Source organism: Diceros bicornis, chromosome 13, assembly GCF_020826845.1.
Source record: "Diceros bicornis minor isolate mBicDic1 chromosome 13, mDicBic1.mat.cur, whole genome shotgun sequence".
In the NCBI taxonomy this organism is placed as follows: Eukaryota; Metazoa; Chordata; class Mammalia; order Perissodactyla; family Rhinocerotidae; genus Diceros; species Diceros bicornis.
Genome location: NC_080752.1, coordinates 50,951,754 through 50,968,452, shown reverse-complemented (window position 1 = coordinate 50,968,452; position 16,699 = coordinate 50,951,754). Strand labels below are relative to the sequence as shown.

At 51.5% G+C, this 16,699-nt stretch overlaps 1 protein-coding gene across 1 annotated transcript in view; it reads left to right on the top strand.

Annotated features, from left to right (window-relative positions):
- The window catches only part of GRIK3 (glutamate ionotropic receptor kainate type subunit 3), a 221,393-nt gene that overhangs the window by 185,609 nt on the left and 19,085 nt on the right, over positions 1-16,699 (top strand). The window contains exons 11-12 of the mRNA XM_058553711.1: positions 9,524-9,747; positions 15,413-15,531. Of these exons, the coding sequence (XP_058409694.1) occupies positions 9,524-9,747; positions 15,413-15,531 (343 nt within the window). The remainder of the gene's footprint in view (positions 1-9,523; positions 9,748-15,412; positions 15,532-16,699) is intronic.

Below are 16,699 nucleotides of genomic sequence, written 5' to 3'. Positions count from 1 at the left end.
ATTGGTGTTAGGAGGGGCCCCAAACCCCTGTTTGTGTGGCCAGGAAAGGCTCTGCCAAGCCACCTCCTTCAGGCTGAGCCGTGCACTTTGAAGCAAGGCATGCTGGAAGCTCACCTGATGCAGGTCAGAATCCTGGATGGGACAGGGCAGTTGAGGGCAGGTGAAACAGATGGACTGCAAGGGTGGACTCTTGTCAGGGCGGCCAGGTTGCCCAGAGCAAGGACTGAGGAGCTCTGGGGAAGCTCAGGATCTGCCTGAGGACAGCCAGCTAAGCGGGTGAGGGATGCAGGAAAGACTTGGGCCACGTTGAGATGCACCGCAGGACTGTCAGCTGCCAGGACTCAGCAAGCAGGGACCAGCCTGGGAAAGACCTGGAAAGAGCCTGGCAGGGGGTCAGGGTTCAGACAACCAGGTGCAAGAAGGAGGAGGTGCAAGGTAGCAATAGAGCTTCAGGGGTGAAGGCAGTGTTGGAGGGAAGCTGGAGTCAGAGGGAGCGGCTGGACCACACAGAGCAGACCCTCCCGCTGAGGAACATCCATCCCTCCATTCATTCCATAAACGTTCTAGGGTGGAGGCTTAGCTGCCACTACTTAGTTAAGGGGTCTGATGTCGGGGAGAGAGTGAGGGGCAAGGAAGTGGAGCGGGGGGAGGGGAAGCCAATACCAGGGTGCGTTATTGAGCCAGTCGCCACCGGGTGTGCCTAATCCCTAAGTCTGCACCCCAGAAAAGCTTTACAAAGTGTATGTCGGGGCCATCTCTCAGGGTGAGAGGAGAAGGGGGAACAGGTTTATGCACTGGTTCCTGACTTCCACATGTTTTTGGGTTTGGCATGGCTGGTGTGGGAGCCAATCAGGACCCTGCAGCAGCGTCCACAGGGGAAGTTGTGAAGGCGGGGGCGGGGGGCAAGAGGTGCCCAGGTGGGCAGGAGGTGAGATGCTGTCAGCTTGTGCTGCATGAGGTTAGTCAGAGCCAGAGAGTCTGACCTGGTGCGTGAGAGGGTCTGAGCCAAACACCGATGATGTGTCAGACCTGGGACGTTGACTAGAGATATGGGAGCAACTAAGGTAGACACAGTCCTTGCCCCACAGGAACAAACAGTGAATCAGCCAAGTTAAATTTCATTAAAATTTTGATCCGTGCTGCAAAGGGACATATGCGCAGGGGACTCTGGGAGTGTAAAACAGGGGGAAATGACTCAGGCTTCCCTTCGGAAGTGACTCAAGCTGAGACTTGAAGAATGAGGAAGAGATGTCCAGGGCACGGATAGGAGTACCTGCTGGGGTGGGGGCGCTGAGGTTGCTGACGGTCTGCGCCCTCGTCAGGAGCCCTGGGGCATCGGCAGGACAGTGCTGGCGCAGGTCCTGGGTGCACACTGGCCTTGTGGACACGCAGGGAGTGGGGATTCTTTTAGAGCTGGGAATGGAGGTATGGTGCATCCCCCGTAATGTACCACGAAGCAGGGAACACCTGCTGAGCCGTCCTAAAAGACAGAGGCAGGACAGCCCTGCTGGGACTCAGGAACCAGGTCGTTCTCCCAGGGCTGGGAAAGGCACAGGCCTCTTTTCTCACTGTCAGGCGTCCATCAGCTCAGGGGGTGTGTGTGAATCATGGGTACATACGCCTCAGTCAACACTTAGGAATTTTCTAGCACCTGTCCCATCTCTTTAGATACATACAGGCTTTTCCGAGGTTATCATTGGTCACAGTGCTGATCATGAAGTGTGGCGGCTGGCTGGTGGACCATCAGCAGATACTACCCGTGGCTCAGTGTCCCGCCTGAAAACTGCAGTGTGGCAGGCCCCGAGGGAGTGCTTGCTGGGGGACCTCTTCTAAACCTCCCAAGGTGGATCCATCCAATGTTCCTATGATCAAGTTGTTCATTTATTCATGAAATTTATTAAGTCAAGCCCCATGCTAGGGGCTGTGGATACAGCGGTAAACAAAACAGGCAGGATCCCTTCCCTGAGCCTCAGGCTCTTACATTCTAGCGGAGGAAACAGACAATAATCTAGGAACACGTGAGTAGATGTAACCATTCAGCCCGGGTAAATGTTCCAAGGGAGGCGTGTGTCCGAGTGGAAGAGTTTCCCGGGCTTGCAGCCTGGGGCCTGGGCTGAGAGGGGCTCGTGGATCAGAAACCAGTGGGGAGTTGCTGCTGACCCATCCCACGAAAACCCTGGAGGAAGGTCCTAGAGACTTTTGAAACGTAGGGGTAGCTCCTGAAACGCCCTCCGTTCCCCTTGGCCAGCTGCATTCAGAGAAAGCCAGGGAGGGGATCTGGGTGATTTCTGGCTCCGTGGTGTGCAGCAGAAGATGGTACATGAGCGGTAAGTGCAGGTGGGCGTAGACTTGGGAAGATAACCCCCAACACCAGTCGTGGCCGTGAGACCATGCACTCTGGTCTCCCAGCCTCCAGGTAGGCTGGCAAGTGTGACAGGATGATCTGGTCTCAGAGACACACCACCATCACCTCACTGTGTCCCATCTGCCTCCCAGCCAGGGAACAGACCTTGGTTCTGGCCTATATGCCTTGGACCCAACCCGTGTTTGCAAGGCCGGGGAAGGCTCTGCCCAAGCTCTCTCCCCCAGCTTGGGCCAGGGCACTTCAAAGCTCACCTAGGGGCGAGGCAGAGTCCTGGATGGAGCAGGGCAGGCTGGGGGCGGGCGAAACAGATGGACCGAAAAGGTGGACCCTCCCCAGGGCAGCCAGGTAGCCCAGGGTGATTGACTGGAGAGTGCCATGGAGCTGATGACATCACTAGAACCTGCCTGAGGAGGGCCATGAGGACAGGTGAGGGCTGTCAGTGCATGCTGGGGACCACTGATAGGTCAGGAGTAAGGGGGCCCATCAGGGGCCAGGGCCCAGAGAGCAGGTCCAAACTCTGGGGGGAGGCTGGTGAGGACAGGCAGAGGGCAGGACCCAGGCAGACTGGTGGGGGTCGGTGTGGCTTCAGGGAGAATGGGGGTGCTTAGAAGGGTAACTGAGGCCTGAGCTCAGCCCTTTAGGCTGGGGTAAGTGTTGATCAGGACTCTTGGGGGTACTTTGATTCTCAGTCTTCCAGCAAAACTTTCCTGAGCCCCTTCTGTGTGCCGGGCTTTGTGCTAATCCTAGAGACGCATCATGAGGGAAACAAGCTGAGTCTCTACCCCGCTGGAGCTCCTAGACCAGCAGAGGAGCTAGATATTAAACAGTGACTTACAAATAAAAATTCAGCTGTGGTCAGGGCGCCGAGGAGCAGTACTGGGGGCTGTGGGAGCGTATAACCGGGACCCAACACCCTGTGGAGGGAGGGGCGCTCGCTGCCCCCAGCTCCTTTGGGGCCCCATGGGGGTGGAGGAGAACTCCTAGTGATAGGGGATGGAGCTGCGGTACGTCCATCCCCGGGGCCCCTGTGGCTGTGAAGGAAGGAGCACCTGCCCATCCTTCCTGAGAACAGAGGTGCAGCACAGAGCCTGCTGGGACTCGGGAATCGGCGGTTCTCCTAGGCTGAGGAGAGGCACGGGCATCATTCCTCACTGTCAGGCAGTGAGGCTGCCGTCAGCTCAGGAAGCCAGCGTGCGAATCACAGCTGCTAGTAGTTGACCCGTCCGTTGACACTTATGAATTTACTAGCGCTCATTTCCCCTCTATTCAGATATGTGGGTTGTTGAAGCTGTTGGTTGTCAGGCTAATGTCCAGGGCCTTTCAAGGGGCACAGTGTTTTCTTAAGCTTGGAGCCTGGAGCGTCATCAGCAGAGACCGTCGGTGACTTGCTTTGCCTTGTTGTAAACTGCCGTGTGCTCAGCCATCTGGCTCTGAGGACATGCTTACTGGATGTTTCTCCAAAACCAGCAACGTCCCTGTTCATTCAGTCCCCAAATCTCTACCGAGGGCCTGCTCTGAGCCCGGCCCTGTGCTGGGTATGGGGCATAAAATAGTAAAAAGACACAGGCTCAGGCCCTGCTCTCAGGATCTCATGGTCAAGTGGGGGAGAAGTCACCCTATGCCTCTAAAATCATAATTATGATCCATGCTAGGAGTGAACACACCTGGTGCCATGAGGGTCATCACCAGGGAGCCCTGATTTCATCTGAGCGTTTTGTCTGTGGAAGTGATGTTTGAGCTGCGATCTGAAGGAGAAGTAGGCAGACACAGAGTGTGGGGAGGAAGAAGTTCCAGGTAGAGAAAAGTACTGTGCAAAGGTCCTGAGGCGAGAGAAAGCACGGGCTGAAAGAAGCCAGTAGGAAGAGAATGAGGGGAACATGATGCAAGGAAAGGCTGGAGAGGCAGGTCGGGCTAGATCTTCGCTTTCCAACACAGTTGCCACTAGTCACATGGGGTTATTTACATTCAAACTTTAATTAATTAAAATTAATTTTTAAAATTATTTAATTTAAAATTAACTAAATAAAAGTTTACATTCAGTTCTTCAGTTACACAAGCCATGTTTCAAGTTTTTGATGACCATACGTGGCTAGTGGTTACCATATTGGACAGCACAGATATAGAACATTCCCATCGTTGCAGAAAGTTCTATTGGACAGCACTGGCTAGATCATGAATGGCTTATGCAAGCCATAATAAGAATTTTTTATCCCAAGAGCAGAGGGAAGTCTTGACATGTATTAAGCAGCATTGGGAATGGGGAAAGATTCTAGCCAGAGAAACACCACTCTGGGAAAAAAGAAGATGATGAATTCCATGGATACGACATATCAGAAATGTGGGCAGAAAGCCAGCAGAGAGAGCCCCGGGGACAGGTCCTGCATGAGTGGCAGGAGTGAGACTGGTTTTCTTGGGTGGCTGTGGAAGCAGGAACAGAAGGATCCGCAGGGAAGCAGGGGCAAATCAGCATGTTCCTACAGCCATAGGGCTCCAAGCCCGACCAGGCAATGGAAAGTGTCTGCTGGGATGCCCAGTGGTAATCGTGGTCAGGAGGCAGAGTCAAGTTTAGGTCTCTGGGAATGCAGGTTGGGCTCAGGACAGGACAGGGGGACCCAGCCATAGAGTCTGCCCATGAGAATGGCACAGGCGCTGGGGCATAACCAGCAGCAGGAGGTGGAAGGAGCTCCATGCATCCTGCTCATGGTCTACGTAGCAGGTGTATGAGTTTCCTGGGGCTGCTACAACAAGTGACCACAGACCAAGTGGCTTAAAACAACCCAAATTTATTTTCTCTCAGTTCTAGAGGCCAGAAATCAGAAATCAAGGTGTCGGCAGGGTTGGTTCCTTTTGGAGACTGAGGGAAAATCTGTTCCATGCCTCTCTTCTAGCTTCTGGTGTGGCCGGCAATCCTTGGAATTCCTTGGCTTGTAGCTGCACCACTCCAATCTCTGCCTCCATCATCACACGGCTTTCTTCTCTGTGCGTATCTGTGTGTCCTCTCCTCTTCTATAAGGACACCAGTCTGGATTTAGAGCTCACCCTAATCCACTATGACTTCACCTTAACTTGATTACTTCCGCAAAGACCCTATTTCCAAATAAGGTTGCATTCACAAGTACCAGGGGTTAAGACTTGAATGTATTTGTTGGGGAGGGGGCACAGTTCAGCCCACTACATGTAGCTTGTATGGTAAAATGTTGGGCTTTGAAGTCACGGTGAACTGAGTCCAAGTACTGGCTCAGTCACTCACCAGCTTGAACAAACCTCTTAGCCTGATTGAGCTACAGAACTCTCATCTGAAATGTGGTGATAACATTTACTGTCTCATGGGGCTGCTGGGAGGATGGCTTGAGGCTAGCACACTTGGCGATGCTTGGCGTATAAGAAGCATCCATGAATGATAGCAGTTCTTACTGTTTTAATTATAGCAGGTCACGGTCTGAGCAAGCAGATTCTCTGGGGGATCCCAACCAGGAGGCAGAGCACAGAGATGGGGAATCTGGTGGAGACCATACTTGGGAATCCAAGTAGGCAGGTGCCAACAAGGACACCAGACACAGGTAGCAAGCTGGGGCTCAAGGGGGCAGATCTTAGTCCCTGGGGAGGGCCTGTAAGAAGAGAATGCTTATCAGTGATATGTTGTCAAAACTGGGACCACAGTCACAAGTCTGTTCTTTGGACCTGGTAGGAGGTTACCCATGTTTAACTCTGCGGTACAAGGCTGGGATCTGACCAGCAGCCAAGGTGGCTGGATGCTAAGTGCCAAAATGTGGAGCTGTATCTGGTTAAGTCCTTCTTGCCTTCAGTTCTGGTTGCTGGAGATTTGGTAGAGCAGGTGGGGCCAGTGGCCTCAGGCAAGGATGGAGGAGGTAGGGGAGGCTGGAGCCAGGTGGGTCCTGACAGATTCTTGGTATGTGGAAAGCTGCTTATGGGGATGAAGTAATGTCCTGGAAGGGCCATTTTGCCTGGTCCAGAGGTCTAGAAAAGGTATGGAAAAGTCCTCGGTGAGACAGGAGGGACCAACATACGACCAATGAATGCGTTGGACCAGTCAGAGGTTTGGTTTGTTCAAGGACGTGATTACTGTAAATATCAGAGCAAAGACCTTGGACCTTCTCTGAGCCTCAGTTTTGCTCTATAAAAAAAATAGGGTTGGAATAGATGTTCTTCAAGGTCTCTTGTCCAGCTCTGACAGCCTATGATTTCATGAAGCATCCTCAAAGAAAACTTGCACAAGTGGGAAGAGCCTGTGAAGATTGGGCCTTTCATTCTGAGTAACGAACTGAAACAGCAAAGGCTTGACATCTGTTCTGCTCTTTCAAGGAAAGTTGGACAAAATAATGCCTTTTTCAGGAAAATAATAACCAATGGTGAAATGTAGTATTTCCTGCCCAAACCAAAATCGAAGTGGACAACTCCAGCCTTTCTGAAGCCCAAGGGAGAACACACTTCAAAATTCCCCATGAAGAAGTTCAGGTTGACCAGTTGTCTTGCTGCTGTAAGCACAGAATGCCACAGAGGCCCCCGCCTCCCAACCCCATTACAGCAGAGAGCAGAAAGGCTGGCAGGGAGATCCTGAAGGCTCTGAGAGGGTCTGGGGGAAGAAAGAAGACCTGTGGCCTTGTGGTTGGCTTCCTCGCCAATCCTGGAACACTTCTGGTGGAACAAGCATTGACCGCAAACACTTGATCCCCTCAGTAGCTAATGCTCTCATCCAACTTGCGATCAAAAGCCAAAGGAAGATTTGCCACCATTGACTTTGAGATTCTTCCCAAGAATACACTCCAAGCCCCAGAAGCCGTTCCCAGAGACCAGTTCCAAATGCATTCTGAACAGTGATGATGACTTTGGAGTCACGACAGAGCCTCCCAAAGCAATGTGCTTTGAAGGGACAGGGCTGGATGAGGCCAAGTTCTAGAATCAAAAGCCCACTACACCCCTGTCATGCCAACATTATAGAGGATCCTAGAACTTCAGGACTGAAAGAGACCTTCCAGGGGGCCCCTCCCTGCCCCCACCCACTCGGAGTCCTAGCCACAGCCCCCCAAAGGGGCTCACTAGACCGGAAGTTCCATGAGAGCTCACCACTGCATCTGGGACTGGTGCACAGTAGGTCTTGAGCAACTACACATCAGTCCCTCTGCACAGTACCCTGATAGTTCTGTCTCCTTTTGTGGCTCTCCTTTGTACACACCCTGAACTGAGAGAGCTCCAGGGAGCTGCGGTGGCAGCAGGTGCCTGTTTCTTCTTCCTCTGCCTTCACAGCTAGGCAAGTTCCAACTCACACCTTCAGAAATTTACAAAAGGAAGGTCCCAATATGAAACATCCTTCGTACTAGGCTCCTCCTCTCTGCCTTTCCCGGGTTCTAAGGTTCACCCACTCCTTGGCCTTCAAGTGTCACTAATTGGCTATGGGGGCTGCCATTAGAAGAAGAAACATTGGAGTGAGCCACATCAGGGCTGTGTGTGTGCCAGCAACCCCCAGCCTGGGGCACTTGCGAAGGCGTTTAGGAGCTGGGGTTCTACCCATACCTCCCTTCCTTGAAGTCTGATTTCAACTTGGTTGCTGGTTCCTAGTGTAGGATTGGTGACATCAGAGATAGTGTTAACAGTTACCACTTAGTGGACAATTTGATTAATGTCTATCTCATCTACTAGGCTGTAAGCCCCATGAGGGCAGAAACCATGTCTATTTGGCTCAGTTCTCTATCCCTAGTGCCTAGTGGATCTCATAAAACAATGAATGAATAAATGAATGAATGAAGCTAGACCAAGCCAGTAGGTGGCTATCTAGAGACTATTGCCTTGGGAGGGGGTCTCAGAGGTCTTAGAAAAAGGGTCTTAGTGCCGCTCTTTGGGAGCCAGCCTCCTTTTTTGTCCTGCCCACCTGAAGAAGGGAAGTGATAAGTCGGTTCACATTCTGATATGTAAATATCCACGGCAGCCCAAGGGGCAGCCTCTCAGAGGGAAACATTAGTAATTAACAAATATTACAGAGACTAGTATGGGGCTTGGGAATGGAGAAACGAAACAATAAATCAGCCACAGTCCCAATTGAGCTTAGGAACTCACAGGGAAATAGGCAGATAAGACTGAAGGTCACATGGCCACCCATACTGCCATTCCAACTAAGCAGGTTAGGACCTTCCATGAGACGATGCGAGCTTCATGGGAATTTAGAACTGGAGGCTATCAAGGAGGGCTTTTTTGAAGAGGTAGCACGTGCAAAGGAATATGGAATGTAGTAAGAGTTAGACAGCAGGGAGAGGCATTGTCAAGGGGGCACAGTGTGTGCGATGTATGGAGGTGGAAAGGGGAATGTGGTAAACAGGAAGCAGTTAAATGGGTTCACATGTAGGAGGAGAGCAGTGGGGTGAGGCTGGAAAGATGGGAATGAGGGATGGTAGATTTTTTAATCAGGAAAAGCTCAGACCAAAGAGATAGAACTTTAATTATTCCCCTCATTAAAATTGTGATGGGCTAAAATTTATCAACATATGAACGTTCCTAGCCTTCCCCACCTCCTTCCTTTACTCCTCTGCTCTGCTCTCTTCCCTCCCTTCACCTATTAAAGAGGGCTCTGAATTTGCCTGTTTAATTTCTTCTCTGCCCTCTCCCTCCAAGGAGGGTATTATTTTTGCCCAACTGGTTTTGGGGGCTTTTAGGATATATAGAATATCCAGAATGGGGTGAAGCAGTCAAGAAATGGATAGAGAGAAAAACAGATTTAAATAAGGGTTGTTGTGGATTCTGTGTCCTCTTCATGATGTTTGAAGGTCACAAATAAAGAACGTGAGTGATGTTTAAATGTTGGTAAGTTGCTGAACTCTGTTTGACAAAGCACCGTTTTCAGAATGGACCATGTGGGTTACAGTCTTAATAGGGTTCCGTTCTCTGCATGTTTATGCCACCATCCTCTTCTTCCAGGCTGTGAGCTCTTGGAGAAGAGGAGTTAAGTCTAGTTTGTCATTGTCTCCCCAGCACCATGGGCATGGCCTAGCTCAGAAGAAGAGTCCATAAATGTTGAAACTGAAGAGTGGTTAAGTGATCCAGGGCTCAGGCAACGGACTCCACTCCAAGAAGGGGTATTCTGTCCACTGCTGGTCTTAGGCTTTGCTCATAGTCTGTCCATCTGTCTCTCTCTCCCTCTCATTGCAGAAAGCAGATCTGGCCGTGGCGCCCCTGACCATCACCCACGTCCGCGAGAAGGCCATTGATTTCTCCAAGCCCTTCATGACGCTCGGTGTGAGCATCCTGTATCGCAAGCCCAATGGCACCAACCCCAGTGTCTTCTCCTTCCTCAACCCCCTGTCCCCGGACATCTGGATGTACGTGCTCCTCGCCTACCTGGGTGTCAGCTGTGTCCTCTTTGTCATCGCCAGGTAAAGGCAATGCCTTGGCCAGAGCTCTGGCCCAAGGTTGGGTATTTAGGAGCCAGGCAAGTCCCCACATCCTCAGTCCTTGGCACGGAAGGCCCAGGCTCAGGCCATTGCTGTGCCTGCTCCTCTCTCCCTCCCTGTAGCTCAGATCCCTTCATATCCCTCAGGGAATATTCCTTGGTCCTCCAAGCTTGAATCCTCCGGTCCTTACCCTGGTCTGTGTCCGTGAGTCTGAGAAGCAGCAGTTGCACCCCAGGTCCTATGAGCAGGCTGGAGAGGTTAAGACCTTGCCCAGAGCAGCACCACCTGGGCCAGGCGCCCAGCACAGCAGACTCAGTGCGTTGGGTGGCCCAGCAGGTGGCTTGAAACTTGGAAAACAGTGTGTCCATCTAATCCCTAACAGCAGGGAGAATAGTGCCACATAAACTCACACACATACACACATGCAGAAACATGGCCACGTACATGTCTACCTGTCTGTAATAACACGTGTTAGCAACACCTTGCCCTTTTGGTTGCTCACATGACGTTGACATGGCCCATCCTTGCTGGTGGATGGTAGGAGGCGGTCACTAGGGGCTAGGTGTAGCCCAGTGTTTACTGAACACCTGAGTGTTTGCCAACCACCATGCTCTGTGCATCACAGCCATTGTCTAATTTAATTGTCACAGCCTGCTGTGAAGAGGAGACATCTGAGGCTCAGGAAGGCTCGATACTCACCAAGGCCATCCTGGCAATAAGTGACACATCCAGCATTTAAACTCGGATCACCAAATGTTTTAGCTACAACTCACATCTCTGGCCACCTGGACATCTGTCCTCTGCCCTGGCACCAAGTTGGTGGCTGCTGGACCCTGGGCCCTCTGCCCCCTCCCTCCAGGCTCCAGCCCAGCCCCTGCCCCGGTTCTTTTTTCTCTAAATCCTAACAATGTGCAAAGAGAGACTTCTCTGGAGAGGCAATTTGAGATCCAAGGACTCGGTGTTTCGGCCTTTTTTTTCTCCTGAGTCTTCTTTGAAAGCCTTCCCCCCAGCCCGCTCCCCTTTGCTCCCTCCTCCCACACAGAGAGAGACCAAAGGCAAGGATGTGAGAGATGAAATTGTCCTGCCTCCGAAGCCCTTTGCTGCAGGCCGGCCTGGTGCTGCCTGCCTGCTCAGCCCAGCCGGCAGCCCAGCCTGCCACAGAGAGGCCTTCATTACGCCTCTTGTCTCTAATGGTCTAACAAGCCTTTGAAAGCCAGGAGCCGCTCTCTGGAGCTCTCACCATAATTTTAGCAGCTCTAGCCAGCCTCTCAGCTCCCCACCCCCTCAAAAACAGCTCGAGCTTTTCCGGCATCAGTTCTGCCTGTTTGATGTCTGTCCCATCCCCCTCCAATTCCCGGCCTTTCATCGGCTGCTGGCGGCCAAACCTGCTTTCCATCCCTACCTTCTGGCCAAGAAGGTGGGAGCTCTCTTCCCAAGGTTAGGCTGGGGAGACTTTCTGGGGGAGATGGGAGCTGCTAGAATGACACAGGACACCTGAGGGGAGAGGAGAGGGGCAAGAGTCTTGGCCACAGAGCCATGAACTGCCTCATAGTACAACTGTCACTTTGTGTAGCATTCACGCAATACAATTCACACCCATCCTGTTAAATCCTTACAACAGTCCTGTGAGATAGGTATAATTATCCCCACTTTACAGAAGCAGAAACTGAGGCTCAGAGAGGTTAAGTCATTGCCCAAAGTCAGAAAGCTTTGTCTTGGCAGAGAGTTGGGCTTCAAACCAAGACCTGTCTGACTTCAAATCAGGGGGGACAAACACAGGTGCTTGCCGGGGCCAGAAAGGAAGCGTGAGGGAATGAGGCAGGTAGAGGGGTAGGCAGCAGGGAGTGTAAGCAAACTGGGGGGCGCATACCTGGTGAAAGGGGCAGCTGCTCGCCAGCTCCAGTGGATGCGCTAGGCAGGAATGCAGGGCCAGCACCACAGGGATTAGGAATTTTAGAGAGATTCAGATTTTTATGTGACATTTCATAGCTTTTGTATGTGATGACTAATTTGATTTTTTATAACACCGTCAGGATCAAGCATAGCACATCTGTAGGGTGGATGTGGCCCTCTGTCCCCCTATACATGTGGCCTGTGTCCTTTGGACCACTCCATGTTAGCTGCTAGAGATCTGGACACAGCTGCGCGTACACCTAAGAGATGGGGTCTGTGAAGGGTGGGCAGGTCCCCAGGCCCCCTCCGGGGCAGCTCCAGCATGGCACAGGGCTATCCATCTTGCAAACTGGCCTAGCCTTTCTCTACCACCAGGATATTCTGCTTCATGCCTGGTGAGGTAGAAGGAAAAAGGAAGGGAGTAGAGGGCACTTTCTCACCACAGAGAACAGGACAGTTGGCACTCGTGGTGAGGAGATAATCCTAAGAGCCTGACCCGGGAGGCAGGGCTGAGGGTGAGCTACCAGTCCAGCCCCAGGAGTCACATTCCAGACAAATCTGGTGCAGGGGAGTGTCCCAGGGGAGAGAAGGTCCCAGCCACCGTCAGTGCTCTGTCTACACCTCCATCACTGGGGCCAGAGTTTAGCCTTCTCCCCTGAGTGGAGACAGAGTATCTCCAGGTCAGCCTCTACTAGCTCCCACCTACTTGCAAGACTGGGAGAACCCTTTGCAGCCACAAGCCATGAATTCAAGATCCACCATTAACTTCGGGGGCACCTTCCTTACTGTCCCATGCTCATCCCACTCCTCTTCCCTCCTGTGGTCCTGGGGTTAGAGTCTGGGCCCTCCAAGCCACTGACTGCAGCATCTCCATCACCTCACTGCTCTGAGCCACCTCCCCATCTGTGAAATGGGCAGCCACCTCGCTGTCACCCTCTCAGGGGCTGGTGAGAATCCCAGCCCATCATACCCTTTGATAACCAAGAGGCCCATTCGAGAACCAGTTATTTTTATCATGATAAGCAATTCCACCACGGGGAATTTATCCTATTGAAAATCACCACTGAGCCCCACTTTCCAGTCCACCCAAATCTAGAAAGCCTTCTCAGCAAAGCCCCAGAGGACAAGACCGCCCTTTGGCATGGGTGCCCTCAGAGGTGTGTCCCAGGATGTGTCTTTCAGTAGAGTGTACGACAGTGAAAGACAGGGACAGCCTAGGTGCTCGTCAGTAGAAGAATGGTTAAAAACACCTATGAAAAAACGTATAGAGAATGAGGTGGATCTGGAAGAACTGATCTGGAAAGAGTCTGGTGACTTATTAAGTGAAAAACCGAGTTCTAGGACAGTATCATGGTATGATATGGCATTTTTTGTGTCAAAATTGTCACATATATCATATATGTGTGTGTGTGTGTGAAACTGGTACACTAAAAAAGCAGGACTCACGAGACCTCCCCAGAAATCATCTACTTTGTCTCTCATTCCACCTTCCAGTGTGGTCAGAGGTGACGTTCTTGCCCCCAAGGAAAGCTCTGCCAGAGCCTGGAACTCACTTCCAGATCACAGAAACCTAGGTGTCGCTCTAAACCACAGACATACTCTTTCAACTGAGATGTTAGAAGGTTCAGTCCAGTAGAGTCCTCAACATCTCCATTTCGTTCACAAATTGGACGTTTCCCCTTGCCCCCACTTGGACCCCCTTTGGCAGTGCCTCCTTGGACGGCCCACTGCCCCGCTCAGCAGCCCATGCCCCGTGGCCTCTCCCTGTTGGAGTCCCATGGTCCTTCTTGGAGGAGAGTCATGGTGGACCCGGGCTGGATCTCTCTTCTGCGTGGGCCCCTCTGGTCCAGGGGAAACAGTGCTGTCAGCAGGGACTCGCTGTCCTGCCTGCACCCGGGAAGCACACATCAGCCCCGCCCCTGCTCTCCAGACTTGCCAGGCAGCAGTGGCCCCCACATCTGCTCCCTATAGGGCCACACACTGAGCTTCCCCCACGGTCCTGGAGGAGCCCCTCTCCCTTAGTCTTGGCAGGAGAAGGGGGAGCACTGAACGCACAGCTCTCCCAAGGCTTTCTCCAAATACCCTTCTCTCAACAGCCTCTCCTCTCTGCTCTCTTCATCCTGGCTCTCTTCCATGTGGATTTTTAGAGCCTCTAACCAGTTCGTGGTCATTCTCTTTGAAAATCCCCATCTTGGTTTAAAGCCTCACTTTGGAATTTCCTATCTGTAGGATCTTCCCGCTTCATGAAAACAAAATTCTTCTCACGTGAGCGTGGGTGATCAGTGTATAATTTATCAAAGCTTCTGGAAGGGGCGTGGGAAAGGAAAATCACAGCATCACGCTTAAAGCCCATCACACTTTCAAAAACAAACCAAAATTCCACTGGACGCGTCTCTCATGTCAGATCCTACCCCCGGTCCACCACAGCAGCCTCGTGTATCTCCAGCTCGGGCACTTTCTCCAAGGTCACAGTCTCTCTGGAATGTTCTAGCTCCCTCCTCCTTACATTTCCTCAACTGGAACTCACGCAGGAAACAAAGATCCCTATTGATCAGGACTTCTTTTCCTTAGAAGGCAGTGGGGCGGGGGCTTTAAATAATTTTTTCCCGTCATACATGCATTTGTATATTCAGAGAGAAAAAATCTGAAAAATTACACAGCACTTTGTTCTCTCTGGGGGGATGGGATCACGGAGTACTTTCCCTTTCTCTTTGTATTCCTCTATACTATTTGAATATTTTATAAAGAGCATGTTTTACTTTTTTTCCATTTTAAGTTGTTTTTAAGTATACAAGTCATTCAGAAGCCCGTTCTCATTTTTTAAAATTCATAAAATGCAACAGGCCTCCCAGAAATTCTTTCTGCCGTTCTAACTCTCCTCTGCAGAGGTAAACACAAATATTTTTTAAATATGGATCCTTTCAGACCCTTTAATTGCGTTTATATACAAAGGTACATAAAGAGATGTATAGCTGTGTCTTCAGGAATCTATTTATATGAATGTGATCATATTGTTATTTTTATCACTTTTTTTTTTTATGTTTTAATGGTTTTTAACATTGTGAAATTTTGGGTTGTGCATTTTTGTTTGTCGATCACCATATATATGACTCCCTTCACCCCTTGTGCCCACCCCCCACCCCCACTGCCTCTGGTAACCACAGTGCAGTTTTCTCTGTCCATGTGTTGGTTTATATTCTACATATGAGTGAGATCATACAGTATCACTTTTTTTTTAACCAAACAATATGTGTGGGAGATCTTTCCCCGGGGGCACGTCTAGAAGTATCTTGTTCTCTTTTAACAGCTGCGTGATATTTCAAAGTGCGGTCGTGGCATAGTTTAATCATCCCTCTATTGAAGGACATGGAGGTTGTTTCCAGTTTTCACGATTACAAACAATGCTTTGATAAACACCCTTGTGTGCCTCTTTTTATGCTCACTTACGAGTGGTTTTTCTAGGATGGATAATGAGTCGCAGAATTGCTAGGTTGAAGGGCATGTGCACTTTTAATTTTAAGAGATACTGCTGAATTACTTTTATAACCAGAAAAGGGCACTAACGATAAATAAGAAGGAAAATGGCCCTGAGTTTCCATTCCCTGCCTGCCCAGCAGAATAAGAGGAAATTGATGCGAAAGTGGTGGGCACATCGATGTTTGCTAAACATCTGTCTTGTGTGGTGCAGACACCCCTTCCCTGCCATCTCTCCACAGCTTGGCCTCACTGCTGTTCACCCCTCTTCCTGCTGCAGGTTCAGCCCTTATGAGTGGTACGATGCTCACCCCTGCAACCCTGGCTCTGAGGTGGTAGAAAACAACTTTACTCTGCTGAACAGCTTCTGGTTTGGAATGGGGTCCCTGATGCAGCAAGGTATGTGCCCTCTCCCTGGGCCGTGGCGGGGGCGGGGGGGGGGGCTCGTCTCCCCAGGGGGCCCCTCAGCCTCCATGGAGTCTGCAAAGCCAGCCCACCCTCCAGGCATTCTGAGCTGCTGAGCCATCAGAAGGTTGGAAACACCTGGATACCCAGGTGTGTGCCCTTGCCCCAGGTCCTCATCCTCGACCACTACTGTGGCTATACCATCTCAGGGGTTGAGGCCGATAAGCCACCCCCACCCACAGTGTGCAGGGCTCATCCTTAGCCCCTCCTGCTCCAGCTGCAGTGGACATAGAGCATCCTGCTTGCTGGGGCCAACCTGACAGAAGGCCTCACCACCGTGGAATCTGGCTGAGCAGAGTTGGTCTATGGATGGAGGGAGACTGGCATCAGGGAGGCTGAGTGGGAGGCCATTTCAGGAATGAGATCATGAGACCTGAACCGGGGTAGTGACCATGTGGGCAGAGATGGACTAAGAGAACTTCAGGATGTAGCAGGGACAGGACTTGATGACCACCTGCTTGTGGGGATCCTGGGAATAGGAAGAGTCATGTCTGAGGTGGGAACTTCAGCCTGAGTGCATCAGAGATGGGATACACAGAAGGATACCACGTTCTTGAGGGAGGGACAGTGTACTGCACCTGACCCCAGGCTGGCAGCCTACTCTTTGGAAAGATCTACAGCTGCTGGAATATCGCAGAAAGCAGAGCAACTGCTCTGGCTGCAAGGAGCATGGTGCAGAGACACCATGGGCTGGAGGGCAGGCACAGGGGGAGGGCCCCAGCCAGGAAAGATCCCCCAGGGAGAACCCCCACCCCAGCCATGGTGGCCAGGAGCCATGTGCTTATGGCTTCTGCCTATCGAGTCACATGTCCAGAGCCTCGTATCTCAGGGAATAGGTGGAACAAGTCTCTGCCTGTGTTAGGGTCCCATTGAGGGACAGTAGGTGACAAGGGGGCAGGGGAGGGAAGGGGATCCAGGGGCAAAGAAATTTCCTTGTCCCTCACTTATCTTGGTGTATCCTCAAGGCCCAGCCCTGGGACCAACCCTGGTCCTCAATAGACATCCACCAACAAATGCTGAATGAGTGACATTACCCAGTGTGTCCTGAGTGCCCAGTATACGCCAAGCTCTGTGCTGGGCTCTTGAATGAAGAAGGAAGAAA